General features: G+C 31.3%; 2 protein-coding genes across 2 annotated transcripts; one reads left to right on the top strand and one right to left on the bottom strand.

Annotated features, from left to right (window-relative positions):
• Positions 1-6163: 6163 nt before the first annotated feature.
• Positions 6164-13403, bottom strand: LOC129303646 (uncharacterized). Its single transcript, XM_054943100.1, has 14 exons — positions 13302-13403; positions 12861-13071; positions 11891-11964; positions 11477-11560; positions 11266-11346; positions 10820-10900; positions 10415-10507; positions 9470-9649; positions 9145-9212; positions 8993-9044; positions 7176-7229; positions 6999-7091; positions 6776-6842; positions 6164-6647 (listed from the first exon to the last, which is right to left on the bottom strand). The coding sequence occupies exons 2-14, from the start codon at positions 13000-13002 to the stop codon at positions 6556-6558; spliced, it is 1161 nt and encodes a 386-aa protein (XP_054799075.1). The 5' UTR covers positions 13003-13071; positions 13302-13403; the 3' UTR covers positions 6164-6555.
• A 5173-nt stretch (positions 13404-18576) lies between these two features.
• Positions 18577-20291, top strand: LOC129303338 (uncharacterized). Its single transcript, XM_054942602.1, has one exon. It carries the CDS (start codon positions 18813-18815, stop codon positions 19770-19772), a length of 960 nt encoding a protein of 319 aa, XP_054798577.1. The 5' UTR covers positions 18577-18812; the 3' UTR covers positions 19773-20291.
• Positions 20292-20954: the final 663 nt, after the last annotated feature.

Consider the following 20954-nt stretch of genomic DNA (forward strand, 5'->3'; position numbering starts at 1 on the left):
TTATTCATTAACCTTTTTTTTCAGTGACATTTTAGAAATTCATTTTTTATCGTAGAAAAGTCCACATTCTTTATTGCGGTCGGGATATAAATTCCTCAAGATTAATTTATTTGTTATTCTTCCAAAGCAATCATTAAAGGCCATAGCTGGAGGGAAATTTTTTTTACAAAAAGTCCCAAAATAAAATAAAGAATTTACGACATGTAGGTTCAAACAAAATTTTAAAAAAGCTAAGATTAAAATACATTTTTAATCATCTAACTTTATATAAAGTTTTAAGTTACACCTTTAATTTTATAAATTATTTTTTTAATCATTTAGTTTAATATTGTTAGATTCAAATGATTATTTTTTATATAAGTTATTGTTATTTTTAAAAAATAAAACTTAATATGTCAATATTTGAGAATATTTTATTAATATTTAAAAGGTCAATATAAAAATTTGTTGGGATAAAATTATGTTGGGGTTAAAGAATTAAAACAATATTTTATAAAGTTAAAGGATTAAAATAAAAACGTATAAAGTTTTTTGACCAAATGAATATTTTACCCTAAAATGAGTCACAAATATTGATTTAAACAGTATGATACTAATGTCGAATAATATCAAAATGTAATAAAAATTAAATTTTGTAGTAAAGCATAATTTAAGTTATTTCTTTAAGAATTAATGAATTAATTACTTCAATTAGGATTATGAAAAAGCTAAATAGTGGGGTGATTTTTTTATGACAAAATAAATTAAAATTAAATAATTAAGGCAAGTTCAACTAAGAAAAATCACCAAGCATAGAAAGCACAATGAATAACAATCTAATCATCTAAATTTAATCTTTTTCATCCACAAAATAAATTAAATTTATTTAAATTTATTATTCTAGTTTTATTCTATATTTTTTATAAATTATCATTCAAAGATTAAACAAAAAATTAAGTTATAGATTTATTAAAATCCCCCTTAACCGACAACCTAACAACCATTTCTATATTAATCACACCAAAAATAAAGTATGAATAATTATCCATGTCAGGCCAAATTGCTCTTATGATGTTATTTTAATAGATTATAACAAGCAAAACCTTATATAAAATATATAACTCAAAAATCATGCAATAAAGCTACTCTAATCAGTAATAGTAATTAAAGCATAAAATTTAAAGATAGAGAGAAGATCAAATTAGAATAAAGATAAAATAAAATCTTTCATGAATATTAAGGTCATGTTTGCTTACTAGAATAAAATGGATTAAAAAAATAAGGACAAAAATGAATTACATCATCCTTCCTCCATATTAAGTATGATAAAACTTATTAATATATATTAAAAATGTAAAATCATCACACCTTTCAAAAATATCATGAATCATAATTTTAAATCTTATGAGCTAAATTACACATCCCCTTATGAATATGATCACCTATTCTCTTTGACTATCTTATTTTTATTTTTATTTTTTTAACCTATTTTATTCCATTTTATTTTAATAAGTAAACGTGACTTAAAGACTCTGAATACAGATTAGAATCATAGTTAATCATTGATCACAAAAAAATAAACATAAAATTCTTCATAGCTCTGAAAATCAAACAGCATGACATGAAAGCATGAGATCATGAGAAGCTATCACCCAAAGAAACTGAAACAAAAGTAAAAAAAAAAAAAAAAACAAAGCATGATCGCCTTTGCTCGTCTCCAATTCAATTCGAAAGTGTTGCGTGCCTCCCGTCATGTGCTCCCCGCTTCATAAATAAAACCTAATAATTTAATAAAAAGACAAAACTATCTTTAATGATCCTAATTGAAAACCACATTAAACAACCTAAAATAAACATAAATAAAGTTTTGTAAAATTTGATTCTGACCTTAATCTTCAAATATACTTATGTTCTTCTATCCAAAATAATCTTTGTAAGGTTTCTTTTAGAAATTCACAATTAACTCCGTAATCGAGGTAATTACAAGGTTAACTCAAGTAAATTATCATGTTTGTAAAATTTACATAAATAGAATCCCAAATTTTCAAAACTTAACATGCTAAAAAGAATTATTTCATAAATAAAAATAAGAAAAAAATGTATACAAAAGCATGATCATCATATAAGGTAAGATGATATTAAATTTAAATCAAAAGAGCAAAAATAGTGATTCTAGCAAAATACGTTATAGCATAAAGTGACATAAAATGCAGAAACCCAAAAGCCATCATGGCAAATTTTTTAATTGAATTTCTGACAAGTCCCATTTCTTCATTTAATATCCGATTGAGGTGATCTAAGTGTTTATAAAAAGTTTTCTCTAAAATCTAGCTAATGGCACTAGTTTCACCTTCAAATCATTTATCAATTAAAAGTTAAACATTAGAATGTAAACTCACCCATTTATGCTCTCAAAACATAATTAGGGTGTATAAAATTACAATCAAGTGCCATAATCTCACAACTACTCCTAGATCATACTCAATAGACTTAACAAGACTTATGCAACACATCACAACACGTCAATAACATGCAATACATTTTCAACGCTCAACCTCTTAATTTAAAAAATGACAAAGGGAGTCTCAATCATGTAATCATACATCTAAATCACCATCATTCACAAATACACTCACTCTTTATTTGCATAAATATTTTTGCCCTATTTAGATTTTATATTAATTTACATACAATCTAAAGCCCAAAATACACAAGTTAGATTGAGAATAAGATAATGCAAGTAAGTGAAAACATGCAATCTCCTAGTTGGCATTATTAAGATAAATTATACACATAAACTCTTAAATAAATGAGGCCTACAAATCTAGGATAGAAATTTTAACCCTCTAACTGTTTCCCTCAATCCTATCCTGATGAGTTAGTTTCTGTAATATTGAAGAGAAAGGGAAGAGTATAATTACTCAGTAATTAAGGTCAATCTAATCTATATAATTGCATATCAACTAATTATAGATTCAAATAGAAATTAATAACTTCACAAACATCATATGCATATATTTCGAATATAGTCTTGGCCACAAAACTAACAACCATATAACTGGACATGAACATATATCATCACATAATTTCAAAATGCACATCATGGGGTCGCAATAATAATGACCATGCTCCCCTAATAGAAAATATGTTATATCACAATAATAACAACCATGTGATCAAAAATAGAATCCATTATCAATGCCAACCTTATACCCTCCTGATATCTCAAACATGAAACCGATGGCTATTCAATGGCTACATCCTCAACTTAAACTAACCTAACTTTTCATTCATGAGGAGCTACTGAGCCAAGGTAAACCCACTCACTTGTGATCAATGATTTTTTCTAATATTAACAATCATGGGGTGCCGCATCTCTAATCTAGCATCCTCATGAATTAGAGGAGACTAGTTACGTTTAAGTCTCTCAAAGAATAAGTGGGATAGTCTCAAATCAATTATGAGATAATAGCTACTTCTCAATTCTAACGGTCAATGTCAAGGCAAGCTTTTGATCCTGACAGTAAGCTGCCACTAACACTTGGTTTAACATAACTATTCTTCCTAAAGGCGAACTCCTACCTAAATGATTATGCCACACACAAATTGATAATTTATATGCTATTTAATGACATTAATTACATTACATCATATTCACACAATTTTCCTTTTCCATTATACTGTACATGCCAAATATCACATATTCATCATGTTCGTAATAACATGCTCTCAATTATCATCATTAATCACATATGTATAAACATACATATGTTCTCAACAATCCATCACAATTTCACACACATAATCCATCACATTGCCAAAATTTGAATCAATGGATCTTCAATCACCCAACAAGTTTTAAATAATTTAATTCAACAAATAGTTAATTAGCAAAGAACTATACAAATTAGATTTTTCTCCACTTATCTCAAACCTTTAAAAAATTAAAGGTTTACTCCTCAATAAAAGTTTTTCATATGCTATACCAAAGCTTGAATGGTACACAAGATGATTGATTTATTATTAATCATACCAATCATCATTAATATCATCATAAACACTCTTTCAACTTCCATAAATCAACACTTTAATTACCCAAAATTTTAATTTCTTACACTTAAGCATAACCATTAAGTTTATTAATTCTCATTAGCTCTATTTACATTTCACTAACTTAAATGATTATTAATATAACACCTAATAATCTAAAATCATACTTTGGAGGTCTAGGGTTCATCTAAAATGGATGACCCAAGCTTACAGCCTTGTGAAAATTTTTAAACTATGTATAGAATACTTAAATAACTCTTATTAGTCTCATTTAGACTAATGAGTTTGAACTTATAGCCTTAAATCTAAAAATCATCATCTCCTAATTTTAAATCATACCTTAAAAACGTGTAGCGGGAAGAAGAAGAGATGAGGAAGGCATATTTAAGTGAAACCAAACTCCAAACACCTTTAAAAATGCCCAAAAGTTGATACCTTAGCAAAGAAAATACTCTCTTGGTCGCACTATCTTTGTTTTTTAGTCTAACTCTTTGTTTTTGAATTAATTTGCATTTAAAAAATAATTCAAAAATTATGTTGCAGTATAAATTTTTATGCTGTAGTGTAATGCACAGTGGGCTAAAAATATAATTTTTTCTACAATTTGAGCCCAAGTGACCAATTTAGTAGTTTCGAACTCAATTCAAATGCTAAAGCCAAACCCAATAATCATATCTAACTATCTTCAAATTCAATTATACTTAAATTTACACAATTATGCTTCATTACATTAATAAATCATGGAAATTTTTTTTGAAATGTTACAATCTTCATCAATATTTTTCAAATTGAATTACATCGCTTGGTACGGATCACCAACCGAAACTCAAAACAATCAATTCTATTCTACAAGCAGCCCTGCTCAAAATGTCCCAATAAGGAGTACGCCCTTCAATGAGAAAAACACCAAAAATCTCTTTTTCTTTCGTTTATGCATCTTTCTTTTCCCATGTTTTTCTTGGTTGGACCAACCCTATTAGCGATTTCTGTCTTCCTGAATTGGGAGATCAAAAAAATTTACACAAATAAAGTAAATTTAAGTAGCAATTGTATAAAATATCAAAGGGATCATTTATATTTTAAAATTCAAGATTTAGGTTGTTAAAATTCAAAAGTTAAAGATTAGCTAATAAAATTAAATAATATTCAATTAAATTCACTTACCCTCAAATAAACATTAAAAAATCTAAATTAAATTTATAAAAAAGTATAAAATTGCAAATTATCACAGTTAAAAACAGAAATCTCAATTCCAAATTGAGTTATATATAAAACTTAAATGTCTTATTTACAATTAGAATTCCTAAATCTACAAATATCTGAATGCATATTTATAATTGATTTTTCAAAAAAATTTGTCAGGGGCTTCATTGTCATAAATTCATTGTTTTGAGATTTTAATATTATTCTTTCATATTTGGATTGGTGTGTTGATATGAGGATCATGTGCCAAAATGCTACTTATATCTCAACTTGTAAGATACTTACAGAGAAGTTTCAGCTTTCAACGTTTTAAAATATAAAATATTTTAATAAAAATAAAATTTCATTAATAATACTTATCTAATATTTTTTTTCATTATATTCTCTTTTTAACGTTGTTTTACAAATTTAATTTTAAATAAAATTCATTTTTAGAAGTTTACGTTTTTTTAAAAAAATAAAATTATAAAATATATTTAATGAATTTTCTTATATATATAATTTTATTTAAAAATACCTTATAAATTGAGACAAGAGAGTAACAATAATATAAGGATCGAACTTCACCACTTTACATTTCAAAATTACCATGTAATTGATAGAGGGGCAAGAGTCAGCGAGAGGATGAAAAAGCTAACAATTAAGTGAAGAGTAAAAATTACGAGTATTAGTGAGTCATCAAATATTAGACTAAATTTTATGAAAAAACCGTGTATTTAGAAGTAACAGGTGAGTCTTATAAGATTGAAAGCATCACGAGGATCAAACTTAAAATCTACTTATCTACATCATAGTGTCGCCCATCTTCAAAAATGAGAAAGATATGACGAGTTTTCGATGCGTTGAACTCATCAAGAAAAACAAATAAATTGGAAATGCCACATGGTTAGCTATAGAAAATCATACTACACGCAGCAGCAGAGTCACCTCAAGTTAAAGATTATCGTTTTAATTAAGGATTATATTCTCCAAGACAAAATTTCCTTTTAAGCCCTTCGGGAATTTAATTCTGCCATGAACGATCACCTCATCACCCTCTACCCGTCTATCATCCAGATTAAAGATGTAATATTCACATCATTAAAGCTGCTTCAGAAAGTGAATGTCAAGGCATTTGCTGCACATGTATGATCTAAGCATTTTAACCTCTCATAGACAACAGATCTATTGGCAAAATCCTTTCGTTGAGTCTGAAAGAACTCGGGAAAACCAAAAGAGAATTTCATTCAATAGTCGATCTTCTCCCCAATTGATCAATCTCCATGAAGCCTTTCAGCGGAAATTAATCAAATAACGCCAGTTCAACCTACAATAGACCAATTATCAGCTAAATTTGCCTAGTTCCATCTTCTTCTTGATTGCCTTTTGACCATGGTAGATAAACGAATCCAGTATTCCAGAAACCGTGAAAACACCTGTATGCAGCAACAAACGGGTAATATAGTTGCGACAGATTAGAAAACTGACAGTAAAATTGGATCTTGAATTCATTTAAGCAACGCAAGAAAGAGATGGGTGCTGTAAGGGGAGGTTCAATCTATACCTCCAACTATGGCGCACACGTTAGTGAGGAAGTGTAAGAATGAGATATGCTCTTCACTAAAAGTAACCTGCAATATACAACTCTTTTATACAATCAGAAACAATATAAAGAGAAGAATAATGAACACAAGCGCATATAAAACACCCTCATGCAAAAACATAATTGCATATTTTTCTATCTATTCAGTATTTCAACGATGAAAATTCACAATAAATAGCATCACCTTAATTGGGGAAAGGTCATAGAAGAAGAAAACTCCAGGCAGGGACTGAAGACGACCCACATCTCCAGTCCTCAAGTGTTCTGTCACAGAGAACTGCAAAACCATTTCTAGTTGTAAAATGTCTAGCTCGTTAGCATACAAAATAAATGTCATAAAAAGACATCTGAGTTTATGAACCTGGTTGGATTGGATTGTATGCCCGTTGACATCAGTGTATACAGTAGGCACAACCTAACAAAACATCAAACAAACAGAAATTTGGTATTCATATATTACCTCCTTAATCATTTTCAACTCTTGCAAAGGAAAGGAAAATGCCAAAATTGAATAACTCAACACACAACATAGAGATGTCGAGAAGAGAAAGAAAAATGGAAAAGTTCTGCAATAAATTAAAGAATATAGCATGTAACGTTTAACCCAAAAGCCTGCAGAGTTGGGAGTATTCCATACGTGGCATATTTCTTTCCAGATCATTTTCCAAAAGGAAATAGTATATATCACAACATCTAGTAAAAAACATCAAACTGGTCTCCCCGCCTTAAAAATGCTTCAGGATCCCCTCCTTCTTTAGAGGGAACATGACCATTCTTTTCAGCAATTCAGCACCACTGGATTGACCCAACACAATTGAGCGCATCATGCCCAAAAGAATCACAAAAAGAATAGTTTGCTTGATTAAAAGTCAGAATGCAACCAGTCATATAGGATGTGCCCAGAAAAGGATGATGGAGGAGGGTCCATCAAAAAAGTTAAGACGGTGACATAGCTCGAGTTGGTCAGGTGTGACACCAAACCACTTGCAAGGGGTAGCAGCACAGAGTTTAGAGTTGGAAAGGATATTTTACAGAGGTTTGAAGCTTGGCTCAAAGGAAGAGATCATTTAGGTTGAGAGAGAGAGAGATGGCAACAACAAAGTGCGGTGCGTAGAAGAGGGGGCTTCTTTGTCTTTGACTTCTTAATTTTAATGAAACAAACCACCTGTTATGCATTTCTATGGGACGTGGACGTGGCCAGCTCAATACTATTTGATCAATCCAATGATGCTGGATTGTTAAGAAAGATGATCGTGTTCCCTCCAAAAAGGAGGAGATCCCAATGCTCACACATGTATCGTAGGCAAGCTAAAGGCTCAAAGAGACGAGATTGATCAACTTTTAAATATGTGTAAACAAGACGGGGGAGGTTAGTAACATCAAGTTTCAAGCAAGAGCAAGAAACATGCTACTTTGCAATAAATTGACAGGACTAAAAATTATACAACACATCTATCAAAATACAAAAAGAAAAGAAAAGAAAACGGAAGAAAGAAATTATAGAATACAGCGAGCATCTAGCTAGGCGTGAAGACAAGTATATAAGTAGAGACAAATCACAAGATGAAAATTGATACTCCCTCCATCCCAAATTATAAGGTACTTTTAGGGAAGATTTGGCGTCCCAAAATATAAGACACTTTGATAAAAATAAGATTTTATTAATGATATTTTTTCAATATTACCCATCCCATATATTCTCTCTTCAATATTCTTTCATCAATGAAGTATTAAATAAAGGACATTTTTAAAAGTTTATATTTTTGTCTTAAAAAAGTAAAGTTGTAAAGTGTATTTACTAAGCTTTATTAATATTTAAAATTTTATTTAAAAGTGTCTTGTAATTTAAGATGGAGGGAGTATGAACAATTGTGATTTTAATCTAAAGCTTTTTCATAAACAATGAATTAACAATTATAAGACATAAACCACTGACAGAAGCAATAAATATTAATCCACATTTCCTTTTAAAGAATAAAACACAGTGACAGAAGGGCAATTATTATTAATCAGACGAATAGAAAAGTAACTTAACCAAAAGACATTAAAACTCGAAATTTATTCAATAATACCATACTTGTTATGCTTCGTTTGATAAGTTTTTTTTTTTTTGGACCAGATTTTGATAAGTATATAATCATAGGAGTTTGTAGTATTTAGGGCATCCCAGCTGCTAACCTTTATAAAATACTGATACATTCCACTTGGTGTTTGTTGTGTCCAATGCGCACTGATAATCAAGAGAACATCAGAATGTATTAGAATAAAAAATTCATGTACGAGAGAGTAACTGAACTATGGGGCAAATATGAACAACAAAAAGAACCCACCCATCCAGCGGATTCACAACACCAGGGAAATACTCTCCAAAAGCCAATCTGTTAATTCGGTGACTTATCTGTATCACATTCATAAACAAATAAGAGGTCTTATAAGATGGAGCACAAGAGAGAAAATTTATAAGGAAAAAGAATAAGGAAAACAAAAGGCCTTATCCTGACATCTCCTATTTTGGATACTTAATATAAGTTATAAAATATACAAAATAAGTTATAAAATATACAAAATAATAATGGCTATTTGTTTCGCTCAAAAAAAAAAAAAGGCTATTTGCACCAAGTTTTACCCAACCAAAAGAAATGAATAGTGTTGTACATTAAAAGAGTCCTTTTGAAAAGCAAGCAGGTCATGCACGTGGACACCAGATTGCTGAAAGCTCTTCCCTGGGGCAAAATGGAAGTTTCCAGCCACTTTATTTACTTCCAAGAATCCATAGACATTACATCCTTCACCTTCTTCGTCCTTGATCCTTTGCAAAAATCCTTCTCTTTTGCACTAACATGATCAAACAAACATATAACGAAGTTAATGTCATCAACAACTCAACCGTGGCAGATGATTGTCATTTTGGGATCTTTGGCATTACCCAATACTACAGATCTAATAGTTTTTATGCATACTGAAGAAGATGGGAACCCGGGGGGGGGGGGGGCTGCAAAGAAGATCAAGGTTTCAAAATGACTACAAGAATTTCAAAACATATGAATCACAATGAAGATATTGAAAAATCATGATAGTCAATCAAAACATGGACAAGTGAGACCCATCTCATCATCAACAAAGGTGAATGAATATATGCAACTAACATTGGTTATTTTCCAACAATAAGATAGCTATTAAGAAGGGAATGAATCTGATGGGAGAAAAGTTACTCTTCTACAATAGAAAAAGCAGTAAACTGAACTCAAATTAATGCATCCCGTGTTACATGTTGTAAAGAATATCAATTGAAACCAGTTTCAGCCACAGAATGATCAGGATGTCCAATATAGTTCACAGATAGGGAACTTTAGCATCTCAAAATTTCATAACCAGCTAAGGTATGTGCGTGTAATCTGTACATCTTTTGAGCTCAAATTGGAGCCAGGTGACTTCTGACACAGAAAATGAAAATTTGAGCATGCTACCCAAATATTAAAGAACAGGAATCCGTACTTTAGCCAGTAAGAAGTAAGAAAACATATATATGGGTCAACAAATCTGTTTTAAGGTTTCCAGGACAGTCATTAAATTGAAAGCCAATCTGCCAAATTAACAGACCTGGTCAATTAAATCTGGATTTGATATTGCCCAACCTTTTTTCCGGTAAGCTTCGCGGACTTCCTCACAGGAATTACAACAATCTTCATCTGTCTGTAAAATACAATCATGGAACACGAGCTTCATAAATATAAAAAATGTGACTGCAGGAACGTTACAATTAAGAAATTTATCATGAAGTAACCTACAATGGAAAAATTCAGTCAGCAGCGAGAAGGAGTGAGAGGGTTGGGAGGTGACAATTGATATATAATGAACAACTACCAAACCAGAAGAGATATATAGTGCTTAAGATTTTGGGGGTACAATAGGTCGAAATATCATTTGTCCTCCGTAAGCATAATTTCAAAACAATATCCAATCCCAGTTTTAAATAAAGTAATGGATTAAAAGATCCCTACATACCGCTTCAGCACCATAACAGGAACCACAATATGTTTCGTTATGCTCAAGCCTGCCTCCATGTCTTTGCAAAGGCTTTTCAATCTGTGCAAACAACAGTTTTAAGCAAAATGTGCACAGAAAGCCAAAAAAGGATGTTAGAAATTCTATCTTAAGCTTTAAAACATTCTAACTCAAGCACTGTGAGTTAGCCATAAGAAGACAACAAAAGCATATTGAAAGAGAAGCTCTTATGATTAAATGATTAGTTGTAAAAACTTTTCCTTTCAAGAGATCAGTTCAATTCAGACATTTCTAAGCAAGATCAGGTGTTAATTATATCAGATCAAATTAACTCCAGCCGGTAAAAAAATAAAATAAGAACAAGAAATCAGCATATAATGCCCAAAATGAATTCATATGAAAAGGTATTTGAATAGAAAATTGGTTCCAAAATCTATACAAGTTACCTTGGGGGCACCGATCCCATCTTGCCTTGTTTCTATTACATTCCCATGAGAGTCTAATCTTTTCTTGACAATATCATGTTTCTGAGTGTTGGGGAAAATGCAAACAATGTTGTCAGAACTTGATTAACAATCAAAAGGTGAAAAATATGATATACCTTTTGTTCAATGTCCCCAAGAAACTTAAGGGGGAAAACTTAATAAGAATACGTACCACATCTAGATGTTGCTCTCCACTGATGTCCATTGCATCTAGACTGAGTATTGAACAAGGTAGGGCAGGAAATGTAACATCAAACTGCAGTTTCAACAGCAAATTGACTAAAATCAATTAAGTTCTGTAGCAAATTTATGCATGCGGACGTGTGCAAAGGACGAAACCTGCCTATAACGCATGGCAAGATATGGTACAGCATATGATGAAAACCTTGGAAGTTTTTGGAAGAAAAAGTGTAATCAAAGGAATAAAAGAAACTTAAAGGAGGCTCCAAAGCGCAAGATGGATTAAATACTCCAAAGCGCAAGATGGATTAAATACACGAAATATGGCAAAGAAAATCACTGTTTCAATGAGAAACCCAAAATTCTAAATGGCTATCAAGTAATTCCATGAGAGAGACGAGATTACATTGATACGTAGAGTCTCTCCTCTTGAAGTATCTACAATTAGTTTGGTCTCAGTTACTGCATGAAGATACAATCCTGGACCAATGAGAAACGCAAAGTATAAGCACATCATCAGCATACTCAGGCCACAAAGAAGCACACAAAAATGAGAAAATTAAAGAAAATCAATTATACCCTATTAAAGGTGGTAAAGGACAATGTTCATTTGAAATTTAGAAATTTCGAGAACTTAAACTCAATTAACACTTCTCAACTTGAATACATCAAATTGAAATAAGTGATGGTGCAAATAAAAGTTGGTAGCTCCAAATGTCAGCCAAACTAAGATGAAAAAAATCCATTTAGCTTCATTATTATTTACCAAAAAAAAAAAAAAACAAATTGATCCTAAACCGTGATTGTAAGAAGGCCCCAGGAGAACTTTGTTAAAGCTGAATTCTAAATCCAGCTAAAAGGGGTTCCAGGTCGTCGGCAACAAAGTGACTCACTAGCTAAAAGAAGAAACCAACCCCAGAGCGAAAAAGGGAAGGCCGTATCCATTCTGACAGGCATTTGCATGAAGCAAGGTAGTATATCAACAATAAGAATCATGGATAAGCTTAATGTGCCACCCAATAACCCCGATAAAAAATGCATTCGGGCTACCTAGTAGACTCGGGACATATGTTAACATGAATGTCATTTCTTCTGAATGAGAAAATTAAGATACTTAAAATCTAGAATTCAATCAAACAAAGCAGACTGTCTAACTCCCCCCCCCCCCAAAAAAAAAAAAAAACACGCGCACACACCCCGCGCGCGCACAAAAGGGGGCGTCTCTATTCATGTTCAGGATTAATAAACAAAGGAAATTGGCACTCTAATAAAGCAATGAGAAGAAATACCTGGATAATTCAACCGAGAACGAGAGAGAGATGAAAACAAAAAAAAAAACAGAGAGAAGAAGGAATATGGAGTAGAAGGAGGCGTACGAAGTTCGGATATGAAAAGCAAGAGCATGAGGACGGAGGAGGCAATAGTGATGAGGCCACCGGAGAGGGTGCGGCTGTAGAAATCCTCGTTGATTTTGGGATAGGCATCCAGATTACGGAGCTTGCTCATTATGGAGTCCATGGTTCCCCGATCGATCCGCAGACAAGAAGTTCCTTCTCAGCGTAGATTGATCAATCTAAGAACCTAAATCTATTAAGGAATTAAAAACCAGAAGTTAACAGGAGGTTTCAAAAATTCTACAAACACCCCGAAGGATTGAAAATCTTCGTCACAATTTTAACGGGGTGTTCGTCATCGACATCCCTGTTCCTTCCCCTTTATTGTCCTCGTTGAAGGCGTCGGATGTATCAGTCAATAAATTATTAATTAATAATAATCAGCAATTAACAAATTCAAAAATAGAATATCGATAATACTACCGGGGGGAAAACGCATGCAAGGATGATGCAGCTTATCTTGCACACTATATTAAGAACAATAAGCGCGCCCAATTGGGATCAATTCACCTTCCAAAATCCAAACTAATTGGGATCAATTTTTTTGTGTTCATTTTCTAGCTAATAAAAATGAGTAAAGTTTGTTACGTCAGATTAATGAAATGCATACGTAACGTGATATAAAAAAATATTTTTATTAATTTTCTTAACACAATTCAAGAAGTGGCAAAATCATAACTTTTACTTTCAATACCCATGATGATGTTGTTATTATTTTTTAATTGAGGGACTTTGTTTTCAATATTTACTGTCAACGCAATTTAAAAAATTTATGATTTTATTATTTTTTATCAATTAAAATAATTTTTTATATTAAATAAATGAAAATAAAAACATCCAAAAAGAAAACTATGATAATAAATAAAAATGAATTAATATGCAATTTAAGTTTTGAATTATAGATCTGGGGATGATTTAAACTTTAAATTTTTAAAAGATACATTTTAAATCCTAAACAATTAGAAAGCCTATTAATTTATAACAAATGTTCGTTAAATTTATTTTAAAAAATTTCACGTTATGCCTCAATTTGATAGATGTTTGTTAAAAATTAACAGTAGGAGTGAAATTATCTCCATTTTAATTGTTTAGAGTTTAAAATACACATTTTTAAAAGTTTAGAGTTTAAATTACCTATAAACCTATAGTTTAAAATTCAAATTAAATATTAACCTATGATAACATTATAAATTTCTCAAGATATAAAAAGAAAGAATAAAAAAAATAAATAATAATAACGATGATGATGAAACTATATAAAAAAAAGTTATAAATTGTAATAATGAGTAAAATAATTTTTTTAAAAATTATGGTGGATATAAATGAGATGGTGTCGAGGTGACCATTTTTGCTCTTGTTAGGTGAGGTTTTGATAGATTATTAGTGGCAACAATAGGAGCGTAATATAATCTTTCACTATAAGCGTACTTTCATATTTTTTTCTATCTATTTTTTGGCACAATAGAATATCATAGTAATATCGATTGAAAAAAAAAATATTATCATTATTTGTTAGAAAAAAATCTAGAATAGATTCTTTTTCATATACTTTTTTTCTATCTTTTTATTTATCATAAAAGTATTTGATTCTATTTTATAAATTTTCACCTTTATCAATCAATTCAAATAAAAAAATTTATACACTCTTTCAAAATCTTTTTAAAAATTGATATAATATGAAAAATATATATTTTTTATTATTGTTGAATTATTATTGATTAAAGTATATTTTTTAAAATACAAAATGGTTAATATATAATTTGGACCCTAAACTATAAATTCATGGATAATTTGAATCCTAAACTTTTAAAAAGGTGCACTATAAACTCTAAAGAATTAAAGCTAGGGCAATTTTACTCTTAAGTTAACTTTCAACAAACGTTTGTCAAATTAATATTTAAAATATAATTTTTTTAAATGAATTTGATCGTCATTTATTAAAAGTTAATAGTAGGGGTGAAATCATCCCAACTTTAATTGTTTATGGTTCATAATACATTCTTAAAGTTTAGGATTTAAATTATCTCTAGACTTATAATTCAGGGTCCAAATTACATATTAATTCAATAAAAATTAAATTTTTAATACCAAAAAGTAAAAAATTATGTGCCATTGATAAAAAAAAAACATAGATGAAACAAATACAGAGTAAATGTTTGAAAATGATATAATTTTTATATTATTATTATTATTATTATTTGCTTATATAAAATGTCATGTAAGCTTTTATTTAGCTTTTCTTAATCTAATACGGCAAATTGTGTTAACAACATGATAGGGTAATTAATAGCAAGGCTTTGAAAAACAAAATTAAAAATTACGAAAATTAATTTTAAATATGTAAAAGTAAGGTAATCACATGCAAGTATCTTAATATTTAAAATTTTTATATACTCTAGTCATTAGTAAAATATCATTATATTTAGCTAAAAATTTGGAAATTTGTGTGTCCAACTCAAGTAATAATTTTCAATAATATATAAATTTAAATTGTATTGGTTTAATTATAAAGTCAAATTAAAAGACAAAACTGCTCTAAAATTTTTTTTCAAGGGCGCCTGGCACCTTAAACTTTTTTTTAGAACATTTTTGCCCCACCATTAAAAATTACGAATGTTGATCGTTAATTAAAATTTGACCAATGGTTAAATAACACATTTGCCCTATAACTTTTTCTTCAAAGGCACTAGACACCTTAAACTTTTGTTTAGAGCTTGTTTATCTTGAAAGTTTAAAAAGGGAGTAATTTTGCCCTGCTGTCTTCTTTATCATCCTACTCCTCTTCTTCCTCTTGCTCCTTTTCCACTAGCAAGCTCGCACATTATCATGAATTGGAATCTAAATGTGAAGCTGGAAAAAATAAGTATCTGAATTTATGAGCCTCACAGAAGTCTCGCATCTGACTCGACTCTTTCACCCTTGGAAATGATCACTCAAGCCACGATGTCGTCGCTTTGTTTATCAAAGGCAAATCTACCATTATTAACTTCTCTTAGATTGCCTTTGTACTCCCTTGGCAATTGCTACGTGCTCCTTGCATAACATGTAAGCTATTGCTTTCGCTATTGCCACCATGGTCATTTTAATGTTGTGAAGCCCTCAAAAGAGTCTAAGGTAATGGAATTTTCGAATATAGAAGAAGAGAGCTTCCACGTAGCCAAATTCATATGAATTAACTCAATAGATAGTTGATTGTTTTCATATACAAGTATGGGTTTGGATGATTTGAAATTGCTTACTGTAACATCCTAATTTTTAGATAAAAAAATAATAGAAATTTATATTATTTGAATTATTTAAAAATAATAATATGGTTAGAAATTTAATTATGAATTTAAAACTTAGGTTTAAAAATTATATAAAAATATTTTATTAAGGTATAATTTTAAGATTTAGAATAAAAAAATATGTGTGAGTGTGAGTTAAAAAACAAAGAAAAGAAAGTAAAAAAAAGGACTGTAGAAGTCCCACATCGATTAGATGTGGAAAGAGAAAAACGCTCCTCGTGTATAAAAGAGCGACGCAGCAGACGTGAGGAGACGCAGAAGGAAGAAAAAAAACTTTTTGTAATTTGTAAAAATTGCAACTAAGGGCTCAAGATGCAATTTGTGAAAATTATAAGTAATGGCCCAAAAGTTTGAATAATTAAATTCAAACCTATAGTTTTTTTAATATAATTTTGGGACCCACAATTATTTTTATATTATTTTTTTCTCTTTCTCTCACGTTGCCGGGCGTTTTCTTGTAGGGGAGGATTATTTTCTTTTTCTTCAGATATGTTCCAACTTTCCTGTTTAGAGTAGCATTTAAAAAATTATTTAAGTATAAAATTAATTTTATATTTATTTTCTAAATAATATTAGCTTTCTAGTGATATGATTATTTTGTAAATAGAGTAAATATTCTGATTAGATTTTTTTATAGGATAGTTAATATGATGATATGATAGATTAAAAATATAGGTTAAAGCTCTTAGGGATATAATAAATATTATAGAATATTTTCTTGACGTTAAAACTCATGTTTAAAAATTTTTGAGTTAAACTCTAAATCTATATAGTTGAATTTATGTTGAATCTGAGATGTAGGATGAACCTCTAATTATTAATATTTATTTAAGTATGAATAGGTATTTTTGAGTTATAGAAAAGTGATTTGAGGCTTGAAAATAGTTTATTAGGGTACGAGAATTTTAGAAAAGAATTTGAAAAGTTAAATGAGGCATAAATCTTAAATTAGTATTAATATGGATTATAAATTTAAGACTTTCTAACTCTTTAAATTAGAGTTATTTATTAATTTTAATGTAAAATTAATATATAGTATTGTGAAATAATTATGTAGATTATATTAACAAAGATAGTGGTGAAAAGGAGTTATGAAGGGGAACTTGTTATTCAAGACACAAGGTAACCATTATTAATGTGTTGTGATGGGTGTGTTTGTGAATGGTTATGTGTTGTTTTATTGTTTGAAAAAAAATTATGAATTATTGAAAATAAATACTGTATATACTTATTTAAAATTTATTGCCAAGTGGGTTAAAAAATTATTTTTGTTTATCATGATGAGATATTATTGTTCGGATATATTTCTGTTTGGATATTTGAATGATGCATGACTTGTTAGGGTATTTTAATGTATGGTGTTAATGAAAATTTCTGTTCGGTTAATTATTACCACGTGCTAAGCCCTCATTGGACCCAATGAGTGGCGTGTTGCTTGGTCCAACTCACCTTTGGCTGGGTGATTTGGCGTCCAAGCATGGCGAAAGGAAGATATAAGATGCAGTATGCAAATTAAATACTTGTTCGGTTTGTTTGAAAATATTGTTCGGTTAAATGTTTTGTATGTTCACTTAGCAATCGCATGATTAGTTACAACCGCATGCATCATTACATATTAATTTTTGGTTACTGGGATTTTTAATCTCATTCCCCATGGTTAATATTTTTACAGGAGCGAGTCCGGCCGAGAAAGCACCAGAGGTGTAATTATAGTGTATAAGACACCATCTTTTACGTTGCCTCTTATTTTAGATTATATAATGTATTTTGTGCCAACTTAGGACATATCTTCTTTGTGAAGCATGTAAACTCGAATCCTTTTTATTAAAAGTATTTATATGACCAAGAGGATTATGTCTGTCCCTCATAGTTTTAATTGCCTTTTTGAATATTTTAAGACTTGTGTTATGTCTTGGATGTATCATGGTAAGAAAATTTTCTACTATGATAATGGTTTTAATAATTTATGAAAAATTGGTTTGTATTTTTGAAGGGTGTTACACTTACTGTTCATGGAGTTGTTTTTGCTGTTATTATTGATGTTAATAGAGGTGTTATTGTTATTTAAGTGATTTTTTTTAAATGTCACATGACTACATATGATAATTAAAGTCAAAGTAACAATCAATATTGACGGCAAGGTAAAATTATTTTCTTTTGGAAATTTTTAGGATAAACAAATTCTAAACAAAACTTCAAGATGCCTAAGCTCTTAAAAAAAAGTTTCAAAATAAATATGCTATTTAATTTTTGATCAAACTTTAATTAATGATTAATGTTCATAATTTTTAATAGTAGGATAAAAATATTCTCTCTTTAAAAAATTTAAGACAAAAATACTCTTAAAAAAAATTCAAGATGCCCACCATAAAAAAAAAAAATTAGAATAGTTTTACCCTTGGACCCGCAAAGTCTGAAGAAACCCGCAGAAACTGGGAAAGTTCTAAAACCCTAAAATGAGGAGAGCCTGTATCGTGGCGTGGAAGCTTCGGCCTATCTTGAAGCAGAAAGTGCGGCGATTGGAGCTTGCCGGGTTTCTTCACTGTTCGAGTTTTCAGAGGCAGTGCTGACGCTAGCAGGCAAGTTCTAATCCCCTTACCTCCGCTGTTGCTAATAATCAAGGCTCCATTTGGAAATAGCTACCGAAATGTTCAAGGGCCTCCGCTCCCTGATTCGGAAGAGCACTTCGCATTGTCGTCGGCTCCCGCTCTCGTTTTCAATCTCCCTCTTCTCCTCCACTCCCTCCAAACACGCTAGTTCCAGTCCTTCCATTAAAATGTTCGATTACTTGCTCACTCGACAGAATTTCTCCCCAGAGGCTGCTGAGAAAGCCTCGTCCACCGTTAAGCAGGTCAGAAATCTCCAACGGGCAGATTCTGTATTGTCGTTCTTTAAGCAAATTGGTTTTTCCCAGAATCATATTGAAGACCTTGTCGGAAGATTTCCTGAAGTTCTCTCCGCCGGCCTTGACAACGTTCTAAGACCCAAAATCAAAGTTTTCCTGGACTTGGGCTTCAACCCCGTTGATATGGCTGATCTTCTATCTAATGATCCATTGCTTCTCAGGCGGAGCGCCGAAAATCGACTCAGGCCGTCACTGACGGTGTTGTTGAATATTTTGGGTTCAACCGAAGAAGTTTGTAGGCTCTTAAAGTTATCTAATTGGTTTCTGAAACAAGATATAGAGAAGATTATGTTGCCCAATATTGAATACTTGAAAGGTATTGGAATATGCTCTTCACAAATTGTTAGATACTTATTCCACTACCCTAGGTTTTTCCTACTTAAACAGGAGAGCATATCGGTATACGTGAGCAGAGTAGATGAGATGGGCTTTGATAGGAAATCCAATATGTACCTTCCTGCCATAAGAGTAATAAGTTCAATGTCTTTAGAGAGATGGCATTTGAAGCTGAATGTGTTCCGGAGCTTGGGGCTTTCTGAAAATGATATTCTAGTTTTGTTTAGGAGGATGCCCATTGCATTTGCTGTATCCACAAGGAAAGTTCAGGAGGTGACGGAGCTGCTACTTAGTTCAGGAAAGTGCGATATGTCATATATAGTTTTGCACCCAGAGTTGCTTTATGCAGCGTTGAACGCAGGTTGAAACCTCGTCTGCAAATTATGGACATCTTGGAAAAGAAACAATTGCTACGGAAGAGACCCCCTTTGGTTACAATCTGTAGGCTTTCCAATCAAAGGTTTTCGAAAAGGTTTCTTTCACCTTATTCACTAGAAGAACTAAACGCGAGTATGGGAGCTCATGAATTATTGAATAGCTTTAGTTGATGTCCAGTCGAGAGGAAAATGACTTGTTGAGCAAGATCAGGTGTTGGTCCGCTCCCGCTGACGGGAACTGTTGCCTGCTGGCCAAACTCTAGTGGAAGTTTTGGTGCATAATGCATTGATGTTCGCTTGTACCTCATGTTTTAAAGCACGTTTCCCTGGTGAAATCACTCTCAGTTTAAGTTCATTTCGGATTTTAATCAAAGTACATTGTTGAGTAAACTGTAACAGTGTAATCAGGTATCTGAAATTGTTCAGGTTATTGGCTTAATTTATATAACGTATACTGTTTACCTGACAATAATTTTCGGTATCAATAAAATTGGAACCGTGATCACAATTCTGTAGTTGGAGAAGTAGACATCAAAAGGTATACACGACTACATGTGTTGCCCTTTTCCTGATTAACTGTGCCGGTGAGAAGTTTCGAGCTTTGTTATGCTTGGCGTCTTATATCCCGCGAGGCTCCCAACCAATGATACAGGCATGCAAGGCCTCTATCTTGATGTATGCCCGTGGCAGGGAACTAGATTGAGCAGGGAGCATTGACACTGGTTTGATTCATGAAATTGATTTCCACGATGCATGATGATGGTGTTGCGGGGAGAATCAATGTATTTGACTCGCCAGTTTATTCAATCGCCTGCCTTCTTCCTCTGCCTTTGCAGTCTTAATTTTACCAAATGCACACCTGCACTGTTATCTCTCTCTTGTGAAAAAGAAAGTGATAGCAAGATTAATGAAATGCTTTTGCTCTGTATTTGTCAAGTCGTTTAGTACATTTCATGGAAGTAGCATCTATTTTGAATTTGAATATCGTTAGCGTTAAAGAAGAATATGGGAATGGAACAGGGCTTAAACATAAAACATCAACCATGGCGTGCAACAGTTTTTAGCAGGTCCAGTCTAGAAACCAAATTCCAAGGTAGGCATTGATAAAGATGCTTTCGTACAAGGTGGAATGAATCAGGAAAGTGCATGTACTTTCTATGTAGGCCATTCT

The sequence above is a fragment of the Prosopis cineraria genome, unplaced genomic scaffold (assembly GCF_029017545.1).
Source record: "Prosopis cineraria cultivar Desert tree isolate PC_DT_omini unplaced genomic scaffold, ASM2901754v1 PC2, whole genome shotgun sequence".
NCBI classification, from domain to species: domain Eukaryota; kingdom Viridiplantae; phylum Streptophyta; class Magnoliopsida; order Fabales; family Fabaceae; genus Prosopis; species Prosopis cineraria.